Consider the following 13,413-nt stretch of genomic DNA (forward strand, 5'->3'; position numbering starts at 1 on the left):
AATGTTCACATGTGGGACAATTTGAATGAAAGTGTCTCAGCTGCACGGCATTTATTTTTGAACCGCTCTAGCTGGAGTCTGCACCGACCCGAACTAAACCACATCACACACACACGCAAGCAAGCACACTGGCACTGTAGTATTTTACCATGCCACCTTTCACACCGTGTGTCTGTGTGTGTGTGTGTGTGTGTGTGTGTGTGGGTCGATTTCGTCGACTAAAACTATGACAAAAAAATGTCATCGACTACCTTTTTTCACTGATGATAACTAGATAAAAACCAAGCTATGATGACTAAAACAATTAAACACTAAAATGTTAGTGAGGGACTAGTGGAGAAGAGACCCAGTAGAACTAAAAGACAAGTAATTTTATGTTTGGTTGCGCTCGGGTGTCGCGCTCTGAAAACAGCAGATCTACAAGCTCACAACGCGTCGCGCTGCGACGCGTTGTGAGCTTGTAGATCGGCTATTTTCAGCATGCAACCAATCAGCCATTATGATGCCATCAAGGCACCGACAAAATACATTTTAGTCGACTAAATCAACTGTAGATTTAAATAAACATTTCAGATGACTAAAATATGACTAAAACTAAATGGAATTTTATTCAAAAGACTATGACTAAAACTAAATCAAAATGTGCGGTCAAATTTAACACTGGTGTGTGTGTGTATGTGCAGTGGCGTGCACAGACATTTTGAGGGGCAGCTGCTCAAGTAAATTATACTTATTTTTGTTTACTTGGTCTGCTCTTTTTTCCCTCTACACCTATACCTCTTTGCCAAAAATAGCCGATCTACAAGCCCACAACGCCTCGCAGTACAAGCCCACAACGCCTCGCAGCGCGAGGCGTTGTGGGCTTGTAGATCTGCTATTTTTGGCTTAAGTTCTCCTCAGAAAAGGCATGCTAGGTTTCGAGTGGTTATGGTAAAAAGAAAAATCATATCACATAAAGAATTGGCGGACCCCCTGTAGTAACTCTGAGGACCCCCTAGGGGTCCCGGACCCCCTGTTGAAGACCCCTGCTGTAAACTGGAAAAAAAAAGGGCACTTCTGGTCAAGAGGGCAAAGGGCAGGTGCACCACCTAGAGTCTATCTGTGCACGTCCCTGTGTATGTATGTGTGTGTGTGTGTGTGCGTACGCCCTCTCACCGTGGCGAGTTGAACCCGCTGTCGACTGTGACGGAGCTGCTGTCCATGCTGTCCAGCCGGGCGGAGTGCGCCCCCTGCTGGCCCCCGTGGTGGTTGTGGTGGTGGTGGTGGTGGTGGCTGCCCACCGCCACGTCCGGCAGGTTCTCCTTGGCGGCCGAGGGGAAGGTCAGGTTCCTCTCGAACCTCCTCTGCAGGTCCCTCTCCTTCTCCCGCTCCAGTAGCCACTGCATGGTGCCTCCCGCCACTCCCCCGGCCACGCCCCCGGCCACGCCCCCCATCATGCCCCCGGCCTTCCCGTCCGCCCCGCGGCCGCCGCAGCCCCCCTTCCCTCCTCCTCCGCCGCCGCCCCCCGCCACCTCGTCCAGCTCGTCGTCGTCCGACACGTTGTAGTAGTCGAAGGACGAGGCCTCGGCCGCGCCCACGCCCACCACGCCCCCCGCCACCTCCAGGAGGAGGGCGGCGGCGGAGGAGGTGGGGGGCGGCAGGGAGGCCACCAGGGGCTTGGGCGCGGAGCAGTCCTGGAGGAAGGCCTGGTGGGAGGAGTCCAGCAGCAGCGCGTCGCAGGAGGAGGAGGAGAGCCCCGAGGAGGCCAGCGGAGGGGCGAGGCTTCCTCCGGAGCCACAGGGTTTCCTCAGGGAGCTGTAGCCGGGCAGGGGCATGCTGGGAGGAGGCTTGAACAGCGTGTCCTTGCTGAAGATCTCCTTGCGTTGTTTCTCCGCCGCTCCTCCTGCAGAGCAGACACAACGCACAGAGGTTATTTTTTTGGTTAACCACTTAAAGCAGGGGTCTTCAACGTTTTCAGCCCAAGGACCCCCTAGCTGAGAGAGAGATGAAGCAGGGACCCCCCTCTATATCGTATAAAATTGTGTTTTAGATTCAACTTTTTTGTTTACGTTTACTGTTCTTTTTCCCCTCACCTCTTTGCCAAAAGTAGCAGATCTACAAGCTCACAACGCCTTGCAGCGCGAGGCGTTGTGAGCTTGTAGATCTGCTACTTTTGGCTAATGTTATCCTCAGAAAAGGGATGCTAGGGTTCAAGTGGTTAAGGTAAAAAAAAAATCATATCACACAAAGATTTGGCGGACCCCCTGTAGTTACACTGAGGACCCCCTAGGGGTCCCGGACCCCCTGTTGAAGACCCCTGACTTAAAGCCTCAATACCTGGGCCATTCACACCAAGCACCATAACCATAACTATAAATATTAGGGAAGTCCAATATTATCGGCCTCCCAATATTATCGGCCGATATTAGCATAACATTTTAATATCGGAAAATATCGGTATCGGTTTTTGAAAAAATCTTCAAAAAGATATATATTATAGCTAGATATTATAGCTATTTTATTTCATTAGATATGTGATGTTGTTACCTGACAATTAGTTGACATTTTGTGAAAAAGCCTGCATATATCGTTATCGGAAATTAGGAGTTGGACAATATCGGTTTATCGGATATCGATAAAAAAAGTCAATATCGAACATCCCTATTAAATATGATGTTTTAACTCAAATGAATGGCAGAGTCCACACCACAATGTTTAACCACAGCTATAGGACGAGGACCATATCGTTTGGAGTTTCATTTTATGCTCTCAGAGTTAAATTATTGTTAAACATATGTATTACTTAATTAAATAATAGTTATTTAGATCAACGTTTGCCTATGGAACCAACATCAATACAGCATGGAATTGTGGACAAAATCTTATCCAACAACAAAATTGGGTCTGAGAGTCTAAACCTCGTCCGTGGCTCAGATACAGAATAAATGATGGACCTCCTACCGGAACCGCTGCCGGAAAACGTTGAAGACCCCCCTGTTAATCTTAAAACAATAACTGAAAATTGCTCATCTAGCTTGGAGATAGGCTATTTTTGCTGTGCAACATGCTTCCATAGATCAGAAGACATGCTGGCTGACTGAAATCAGTCATGGTGACTGAGAACTTTAATATCCATGTATATCCATGTGTCTTCGACAAAAATAGCCCATCTACAAGCTCACAACGCGTCGCCGTTGCGACACGATGTGAGCTTGCAAATTGGCTATTTTTGCCTGATGTTCCCCCCAGAATAGGGATGCTAGGGTTCAAGGTGGTTAACCCATTAAGACCGGGAAAGCATCTGTGTGTCATTTTTGGATTTCTTTGGGCTATTAAAAAAAAATAGCAGATATACAAGCTTGTAGATCTGCTATTTATTTTGAAAAATAGTGAACATTTGTGCAAATCTTTGAATTTATATCTTTTAAAGCGAACATTTGCAAAATATGTTGTTCCAGGGACCCCCCCAGAAGCAAAGATTTGAGTTACAAATGTTCGCTTTAAAAATATATATATTCAAAGATTTTTCAGCAAAAGTTAATAGCCCAAAGAAATCTAAGAAATCTTAATCCCGGTCTTAATGGGTTAACCCAGGGTCTTAATGGGTTAACCCATTAAGACCCATTAACCCATTAAGACCGGGAACGCATCTGTGTCATTTGAGATGTATTTGGCTATTCAAAAATAGCAGATCTACAAGCTCATAGCGCGGCACCGAGTGCCGCGCTATGAGCTTGTAGATCTGCTGTTTTTGAAAAATCGTGAAAATTATTTTTTTATATATTTTTCCGAAAAACACGCCTTTCGGCCTGGCGGAGACAACAAGCTAAAAGCACAATAACCTTGGGAGGAGGCGTGGGGAAGCCGGCCGTTGGACAGCAGGCCGGGGTCTCCTCCTCCTCCGGGGGCATGGGGGAGGAGGGGCATGGGAGGCAGACTGCCCCCCTTCCCCCCCGACTCCTCCTTGTAGTCCGGCGGATGCGGCGTTGTCTGTTGTCTGTCCGTCTGACGCTCGGCCCCCCCGGCTTTCGAGCCGCCGCCGCCGTCGCCGCAGTGACCGCCGCCGGCGCTTTTCCTACCCAGAGTTCCCGGCGGCGGCGGCGGGTTGATACCGTCGGCCACGAGCGAGAGCGGCAGCGAGACGTCCCGCTCCCCCCGCTCCCCCCGCTCCCCCCCGGGGGCAGAGCAGTGGAAGTAGTCCTCGTCGGCGTGGAGGAGCGGCAGGGCGGAGGAGGAGGAGGAGCAGGGCGTGGCGCGGTGCGGCGGCTTGGGGGAGTACGCCGGCAGCACGCTGTCCCTGCTCTTGCACTTCTTCTCCAAGCTCCTCCCACCGCCGCTGCCGTCCGGCCCCGCCCCCCCGCCACCGCCGCCGTGGTGGTGGTGGGAGGAGCTATCTCCCGCCGCCAGCTGCTTGGACGAGGAGGAAGGGGGCGTGGCGTGGCGCGAGTAGTGCGAGGAGCTCTGATTGGCCGACGCGGCCGCGGCTCGCAGCGTGCCGTCGTCGGTGTAGTAGCGGCTGCGGTCCTCGTGGTAGTAGTCGGGCGGGCCGATGAGGCCCACGCCCCCGCCGCCCCCCAGCGGGCCTTTGGAGTTGTCCATGGACCTGGAGCGCTCCTTGGCCTTGTCTCCCTGACGCTCCCCCCGCGACTTCCTCTCCTGGGTGGGGTGGGACGCACAGAGACACCGTTAAGACAAGGCATACGCTTACAGGGACAGTTCACCCCCAACATGACTTCTTCTCTATCGATTACACACCCCCATGGAGACTGGAATTCATGGAGATTGTTTCGTTTTTTGTCGCATTCCTGAGCCAATCATTTGATGACCGGCAGTGGCTCCGGTAGGAGACTCAAATTGTCAACTTTGTGTCTCCTACCGGAAACATTAGCATCTTGTCACTAGCATCTTGTTACTAGCATCTTGTTAGGATGCTAATGTCTCCTACCGGAGACATTAGCATCTTGTCACTAGCATCTTGTTAGGATGCTAATGTCTCCTACCGGAGACATTAGCATCTTGTCACTAGCATCTTGTTAGGATGCTAATGTCTCCGGTAGGAGACATTAGCATCCTAACAAGATGCTAGTGACAAGAAGATCTTGTCTCTAGCATCTTGTCACTAGCATCTCGTCACTCCTAACAAGATGCTAGTGACAAGAAGATCTTGTCACTAGCATCTTGTCACTAGCATCTTGTCACTAGCATCTTGTTAGGATGCTAATGTCTCCTGCCGTAGTAGACATTAGCATCTTTCCGCCAGCCATCAAATTATTGGCTCAGGAATGCGACAAAAACTAAATAAATCTCTTCACCCTGACCCTAAGTCTTCATGGGGTGTGTAATTGATAGAAAATAAGTAATGTTTTGGGTGAACTATCCCTTTAATCTGTTATAAATATATCTGTTTTGATAATTTGATAATCAATGCATAGTATATCCCTATTTTTAGGGATAGATTATTCCTACAATGCGTCGCATTGTGAGCTTGCTTATTTTCAAATGTATGTTTTGTGATAATAATCTAAATCTGCAAAGTAACTAGTAACTAAAGCTGTCAAATAATTGTAGTGGAGTAAAAAAAGTACAATATTTGCCTCTGAGATGTAGTGGAGTAGAAGTAAAAGTACTGAAAATTGGAAATACTGAAGTAAGTAAAAAATACCTCAATGTACTTGTAAGCAGTGTTGATTTTGACAACAAATTTTGATTTAGTTTTAGTCATAGTCATTTGAATAAAATTCCATTTAGTTTTAGTCATATTTTAGTCACCTGAAAAGTTTATGTTTTTGTCTAGTTTTAGTCGACTAAATATCATAAGATTATAGTCGACTAAATCTACAGTTGATTTAGTCGACTATAATGTATGTTGGCGGTGCCTTGATGGCATCATAATGCCTGATTTTACACTTGGTCGCATGCTGAAAATACTCCATCTACAAGTGCACGACGTGTCGCACCGGGACGCGTTGTCAGCTTGTAGATCTGCTATTTTCAGAGCGCAACACCCGAGTTCAACCAAACATAAAATGACTTGTCTTTTAGTTCTACTGGATCTGTTCTCCACTAGATCCCTCACTAACAGTTTAGTCTAGTTTGTATTTGTTGACGGAATTGTCAATATATTTAGTCATAGTTTTAGTCATCGTAGCTTAGTTTATATTTAGTTTTTGTCTAGTTTTCGTCAGTGCAAAAAGGTAGTCGACCAACATTTTTCGTCATAGTTTTAGTCAACGAAATCAACACTGCCTGTAAGTACAGTACTTGAGTAAATGTACTCGGTTACTTCACACCACTAGTGTGCCTAGTACCTGTGTGTGGGAGTGTGACCGGTGCACCTTGGAGTGGTGCGCCGAGGGCCCGTGGCTGGGCTCGGGGAACGGCATCTCCGTCCGCCGCTTGGCCAGCTCGCCCGACACGTCCCACTCGGGCGTGACGGGCAGGTGCGAGGCGTCCAGGATGTTGGGGTTGCTGTGGGCCAGGTGCAGGCGGGCGCGCTGCCTCTCCACCGCCATGGCGTGCTCCCGCGGCGAGCGGGCCAGCGACGACGAGTACGCCCTATAGTCCCTGTTGTCGCCGGCCGCCGGCTCGTCGCCCGGCTCGCCGCCCCCTCCCCCTCCCCCTCCTCCTCCTCGCCCGGACCGCGGCTTACTGTGCGACCGCGCCGCTTTGGTCTGGGACGGCTTGCGGTGCCGCCCGCCGCCGCCGCCGCTCCGCCGGCTCCTGGAGCTCTGGTTGGCCGAGGAGGCCTTGCTCCTCTGGGCGCGCTCCTCCTCCAGGCGCTTCATGACGGCCGTGTGCCGCGCCAGGTTCTCCACGGTCAGGTCCGGGTTGATCCGCCGGATGATCTCCATCTCCACGGTGCGCGGCAGCGTGCTGGGGACCTCCTCGTCCCTCAGGGGCCACTCCTCCGGGGGGAACTGGGCCGAGAAGGTGGCCAGCTGCTTGGTCTTGTCCTTCTTGAAGCTCAGCCGGAACAACTTCAGCGCACCAAGAGAGAGAGAGAGTTTAGTTTAGAGACCAGCGCCATCAATGACATTCTGTGTATGACAATTACAATGTCAGAATGAACACTGTTTATCCTTTTAACCCATTAAAGGGATAGTTCACCCCCAAAATGACTTTTTTTCTATGGATTAGTCACCCCATAGAGACTTGACCGGCAGCGGTTCCGGTAGGAGACACAAAGAGTCTCCTTTGTATCTCCTACCGGAACCGCCGGTCATCAAATGATTGGCTTAGGAATGTGACAAAAACTAAAAAATATCCATGAATTCAAGTCTCCATGGGGTGGACAAAAAGTATTTTTTGGGTGAACTATCCCTTTAACACATCGGGTGCCAAAACCGTAATATTACGTGTTTTCAAAGAGTAGCGCTTTGGTGCCGAAACTTAAATTACGAGTTATCAGTCTTTTCGTTTTTTTCTTTTTTTTCCACACGGGAGGGGCTAGAGCAGCTCTGGAATTACCCATGGTGATTCTAAGAAGGAAGGGACAGATGGATCACCGTGCCAAAAAACATGGCTCCCCATCCGCTTCCGTTCTATCTCCTTCTCTAAAACCCCTATAACTCCGAAACTTTTTACCTTGGGGAAAACGAGTCATTTGGGATGCGTGATCGCTGCGCCATTGTGACCCGCGTGAAAGATGTTATCGTTCCAGGCGTTAGCCAGGACCATCGTGCAAAATGAACGCATGCTTTGTTTCACATGGATTGCTCCTCTTGGAGTCTACAGCTTAAAGACGCACTGAAGTGACATTTTCGGTCATTTTATTTTGAAGGTTCAGCCTGAAACGTCGGCTCAACGACTCTAAACCAATCAGAAGGTCCCATCCCTTAAGGCGATGGGACGTTGGATCTCAATCACTTCAGCCGTGCGCAACACGGCTAGTGTTTGTTTACAAGTGAGAGAGAGACGGCCAGTGAAGCACGTTTGCTACTACCTGGCTTATTTCTAACCTATAATGTTGTCAGATACATATTTTAGTGTGCAGATGAAGTTTAAAATGAGTAATACACTCATCTTCATTGAGATTAAAAACGGAGTATCTCTGTAATTAAAATCAGCTGTGTTTGAAGAACGTGCAGCTATGGGAATCAAACAGGTGCATGTAATCAAGATTCATTTATTTTCATGAAGGCTGCGTTATGTCATCACGCAGCACGTTTTCGTTTACAGGAAGTAATTAAGATTGGCTTTTTAGGGACTTTAGATGTAAAAATACACAAAAATGGGTTTTTTTTCATTTTTTTTGGCATCTATTGTTAGGTATGCCCATATGATGACCACGGATATGCTCTAAAAGTGTGAAAAACATATTTTTCATTTCACTACACCTTTAAACAGCGGCGCGCAGCTCAACGGTGAGATTTCTGGCACCGAACGTAATCTGTTATTATAAAATTCTGGCACCCAATGTGTTAATAAAAAAGGTACATTATTATATTACCTTGAGGCCGAACTTGCGGCTCCCGCTGCCGCCGCCCCCCGTCTTTTGCTCCGCCTCCGTGCCGCCGCCGCCCCCCCGGTGCTTGGTGAGGGTGTCCGTCTTGAAGGGAAAGCTGAGCGTGCTGCGGGTCTTCTCCGTGGTGGTGGCGGCCACGCCCCCGCCCGTCGTCTGGGTGGCGGTGGGGGGCGTCTGCGGCGAGGGGTGCGGGGAGGAGGGGTACTGCTGCGCCTCGCCCCCTCCCCGGTGGTCTTTGGGGGAGCGGCGCTGCAGCGTGGCGTGGTGGCTGGGCGGGTCGTCGCGGTAACTGTTGTTGTAGGACGAATCGCCGCCTGTAGTGTACGGTGGGTCACAATTTACCATATTTAGGCATTTATCCACTTTGACTTACAGTAAGCAAGGTAAACACACACAGTAAATAAAGTTGATCAAATAGAATACGTTTTTGGTTATACTGCGTTGTCTATTTCTCGCTTACAAATGTTTTCAAAAACATTCTTGAGAGGAACATTTAAGCTGTAAATCAGTGTTTTTCAACCTTTTTCATGCCAAGGACCCCTAAATTGACATACATTCGGCCGCGGACCCCCATTTGAAAATGTTTTGTGCCAGGGACCCCCAGAAACAAAGATATCAGTTAATTTGCGCTTTAAAAATATAAATATTCAATATATATGCACACTTTTTCAAGGTTTTTCAAAAATAGCAGATCTACAAGCTCATACCGCGGCACTTGGTGCCGCGGTATGAGCTTGTAGATCTGCTATTTTTGAATAGCCAAAGCTAAGTGGTTAAAAATGATTGTGACGCTATGTTAACTAATTTCGCTGGGGACCCCCTCATGCTCCCTCAAGGACCACTGGTGGTCCCCGGACCACTGGTTGAAAACCACTGCTGTAAATGACATGGTGTGTTTGTTTACATGGCTGTCATGTTGGATACGGCATACAAATCAAGCAGCGCAGCAGGTGCTCTGAGTTTTTGATTAGACAGAGGTCTGTTATAGAGCTTATCGGTCGTTATTCAGAAATAACACCGCTGAATACAGCGATTGACCAATCAGAATCAAGCATTCAACCAAACTGTGTAATAAGCAAAAATAATAGAGCGCTGAAGTCCTGACGTCACTGCCGCTAGAGGGTGCTGTTCCGTTGGTTCATGGCTTTATTTTTTGTGTTGAAATCCCCATAGGGGAATCTTAGATCGCTTCATGTAAGAACTGTGTTCCAAACATAAACACACCACCCTGGCGATTTTACTCATATGGATATATGAAGCATCGACTGAAGGTGGAAATGTACACATTTACCCAAAGAGTAACACAATAAACGCTAAAAACGAGTCAAACGACCCAAAGACTACATTTCCCATGAACGTGGCTGCCGTGGGGACAGTGATTTCAGACCCGGAAGTAGTAGTTCTTAACTTTTAAGGCAGAATTAATTCCAGTTTCGCCAGAAACAGGCTGTATCAAATATGAATGAATATCATAAACGATGCAGAGCCACCCCCCCTGACCAAAACACCAGGGTTGTGTGACGTGATCTAAGATTCCCAAATGGGGATTTCAACACAAAAAATAAAGCCACAAACCTGCGGAACAGCACCCTCTAGCGGCAGTGACGTCAGACTTTGGTGCTCTATTGCGATGATCTCTAATGACTGCGATTAACATGTCATAATGTTGACAGCCCCCCTCCTCTTACCTCCGCTGTGGTTCTGGCTGGGCTTGGGGTGCGTGCGGTCCCCGCCCCGCCCCCCCACCGCCACCACCACCGCCCCGCCCCCGGAGGTGGAGGGCGTGACGGTGCCGGACAGCGGCGAGGTGCACTGGGTCTGCTGGTGCTGGGTGGCGGCGCCGTGCCGCTCCGCCGAGCGCTCGTCCAGGTGGTACCACTTGGACGAGGTGCGGATGAGGCTGGGCGTGATGAAGTACGTCTGCGGCGTCACGATGAAGTAGCCGTCCGGCGTGGGGTAGATCTTACGCTCGCGGACCAGCATGCTCAGCGTGTGGTGCAGGACCTCCTCCGTCGGCGTGGGAACGCCTGCAACCAATCACAGGAGAGAGAGAGAGAGAGAGGAGAGAGGGGACCGTGTGAGGACCTGAACCAGACACTTCATGGGTACACTTCGGGGACCCCCCCAGCTAAATTATAGATTAGGAACCAAATGGACCCTTATGGGTCTGTAACTCTGAGAGTGTACAAATTGAACCAAATGGACCCTTATGGGTCTGTAATTCGAGAGTGTCCAGTAAAGTAAAAATACCTCAAAATTGTACTTAAAGTTGTACAGTGCAAGTTTAAAAAAAAAGATTTTTAGCAGCTTCTGCTGGTCATTACCGTCACTGTAGGCCGTTTGTTTATTCCTCAGTTACCCAGAATTCCATTTGTTTTCACCGTAAGACGGAAGCGTTTCAAAAAGCGTTCTTTTAATTGTTTTATACGATCTGTGGATCGTTTCTCTTAGCCAGTGGAGCTTTAGTTACCGTGAGCTGTGTTTTCTTTTTCTGTTTTCTTTTCGATCGTCAAATCATACAATCTCTTAAAATCAGCGTGAGTTTCCTTTTTGTTATAAGCGCGATAGTTCCTGGCCAAACAGGAAACCGGTGCATTTCCGCTTCCGTTTTCCGGCCAGATGACGTCATTATCGCGGGAAAGTCCCCCCCGACCATGTTCAATAGAAAATATATATAAATAAAAGGCTTTCAGGGGTGAAATTCATGGAGTGGGTGTTGTGAAACATTTGCCACTCACAAAGGATATACAATTTAACTTTAGTTTTATTGAAAAAGTTACCTAGCATTACTTTAAGCACAGTACTTGAGTAAATGTACTTTACACCACTGGATGTCATCAAAGTCAGCATTTCATGGCTAACAATTTCATACAGTTTTGATATAATTCAGCATTATACGTTTCAAGTTCCAGTCCTTCCCTCACTGTGTGGCCCAATGGAAAGGAAAATGATGCCCACCCCTGATGTAGATGTATGGGTGTTTCTAGAGGCCACGGAACCCCCATTTCATACCATGTTTCATCTCTGGAACTCCAATCTACTCTGTGAGATCCTACGGTTAATTGGCTCTATGCACAGAAGCCATATTGGGAATGAATTGGGCCCCTTCCTTACTTCCATCACAGGTGTTACCGATGATACTAATTAAGGCTCTGTTCCATTTAGTGTGGCATAGTGGTTGTCTTATTTTCAAGGACCCCCATAACTCTGAGAGTGTACTAATGGAACCAAATGGACCCGTAAGGGTCCATTTGGTTCCATTTGTACACTCTCAGAGTTACACACCCACCATAAGGGGCCATTTGGGAACCAAAATGTAGTGTTCCTAGTGAGCCAACATGCACGATATCAGCACCCTGACCAGAATGGAACAGAGCCTTCATTAGTATCATTGGTAACACCTGTGAAGGAAGTAAGAAGAGGCCCAATTTCTTTCCAATATGGCTGCTGTGCATAGAGCCTATTGTCTCCGCCAGGCCGAAGGCCTGGCCGAGACTATGTTTTGCACCCTGTCCGTCCGTCCGTGTGTCCGTCTGTGGACAGCTTATCTCCGGCTCTGTTAGCCCGATTGACGCGAAACTGTGCACACACACTCCCTGGATGCCGGAGCAGAACCCATGGATTAAAGCAACATTAAATCTCACGAATTAGGAAAATGTCCTAATGTGCGATTTGTGAAACAGTGTGAAAGGATCCCCCCCACACACACACACTAGCGCCGATTCCTAAACAATGAATACAATATGTAAAATGAGGATGGTTTAGTAATATTATTCCTGCTGTTCTACATACTGCCAACCATGTGGGAAAAAAATCACAATTCAGGCTTTCAACCTTTGCTTTTATATGAAATATCCGAGACGAATAAGATATTATGGAAGATGCTCCCGAACATATTGCTAGTTTGACCACTTCAAATGCTCTAATCTTGAAATAACCGAAAATAGCCTTACAAGCTCTCAATGCGTCGCAGACGCATTGAGAGCTTGTAGATCGGCTATTTTTGCTGCGCAACATGCTTCCATAGGAGACATGCTGGCTTCCATGGAATCCAAATGACTGAAAACAGTCTTGGTGAATGAGAACTTTAATCCACGAGAACCTCTGCCCCAAATGTTTCACATGGGCCTGTTGTAGCGTCACCAGGAGGCCGATTTTTGCAAAACACATTTTTTTGACGGTGCTCCTACAGATTTTGTCCTAACAAAAGATGGAGATCACTGTAGTTTTAGGCATTTATTATCAATCTACGGTATGGTGACTTTGACCTCAGCGTACGGTCCGCTCAGATCTCACGTTCAGGTCTGAGGCCGTGTAGAGTCTGCCTACACCCGTGTGTTCCATCGTACGTAGACCTGCGGAGCAGCATCGTCTGACCGTCTGACAGGCATCTGGACACAATGTATCCACTCCTAAATGTATTATCTAACACACTAATAAATAAATAATCCCTCTGAAAATATAACATTTTATAAACTCATTTAAACAAACTGCTTTAACAGTCATTCAGATGAGATTTGCATCAGATCTGGCTGCATTGGCCATTCGAAAAACAGCAGATCTACAAGCTCACAACGCGTCGCATCTTATCGCCACGCGAGATGTAGTAGAGTAGAGGTAAAAGTATAGTAAATTGGAAATACTCAAGTAAAGTACACATACCTCAAAATTGTACTTAAGTACAGTACTTAATCAAAATGTACTTAGTTACAAGCCACCACTGCCTGTCCTAATCTATCACCTTCTCTACCATGATCCTCCCTGTCTCTCTCTCTCTAACCTCTCTCTCCTTTTCTCTCACCCTCACACTCCCCTCTCTCTCTCTCTCTCTCTCTGTCAGTCAGTCAGTCTGTCCTCTCTCTCTCTCTGTCTTCCTCTCAGTCAGTAAGTCAATCCCCTCTCTCTCTCTCTCTCTGTCAGTCAGTCTGTCCTCTCTCTCTCTCTGTCTTCCTCTCAGTCAGTAAGTCAAT

At 47.9% G+C, this 13,413-nt stretch overlaps 1 protein-coding gene across 4 annotated transcripts in view; it reads right to left on the reverse strand.

Moving 5' to 3' along the window:
- The window catches only part of LOC311065315 (storkhead-box protein 2-like), a 102,148-nt gene that overhangs the window by 3,981 nt on the left and 84,754 nt on the right, over positions 1 to 13,413 (reverse strand). For 3 of the 4 annotated variants that reach the window (XM_084085581.1, XM_084085583.1, XM_084085584.1), the window contains exons 3-7: positions 10,132 to 10,470; positions 8,429 to 8,757; positions 6,288 to 6,956; positions 3,822 to 4,635; positions 1,156 to 1,882 (exon numbers count right to left, since the gene is read on the reverse strand). In XM_084085581.1, coding sequence (XP_083941707.1) covers positions 1,156 to 1,882; positions 3,822 to 4,635; positions 6,288 to 6,956; positions 8,429 to 8,757; positions 10,132 to 10,470 — 2,878 coding nt within the window. The remainder of the gene's footprint in view (positions 1 to 1,155; positions 1,883 to 3,821; positions 4,636 to 6,287; positions 6,957 to 8,428; positions 8,758 to 10,131; positions 10,471 to 13,413) is intronic. The other variant, XM_084085582.1, reaches the window with a different exon arrangement.

This window comes from Gymnoscopelus microlampas (genome assembly GCF_963454915.1).
Source record: "Gymnoscopelus microlampas genome assembly, chromosome: 18".
NCBI lineage: Eukaryota > Metazoa > Chordata > Actinopteri > Myctophiformes > Myctophidae > Gymnoscopelus > Gymnoscopelus microlampas.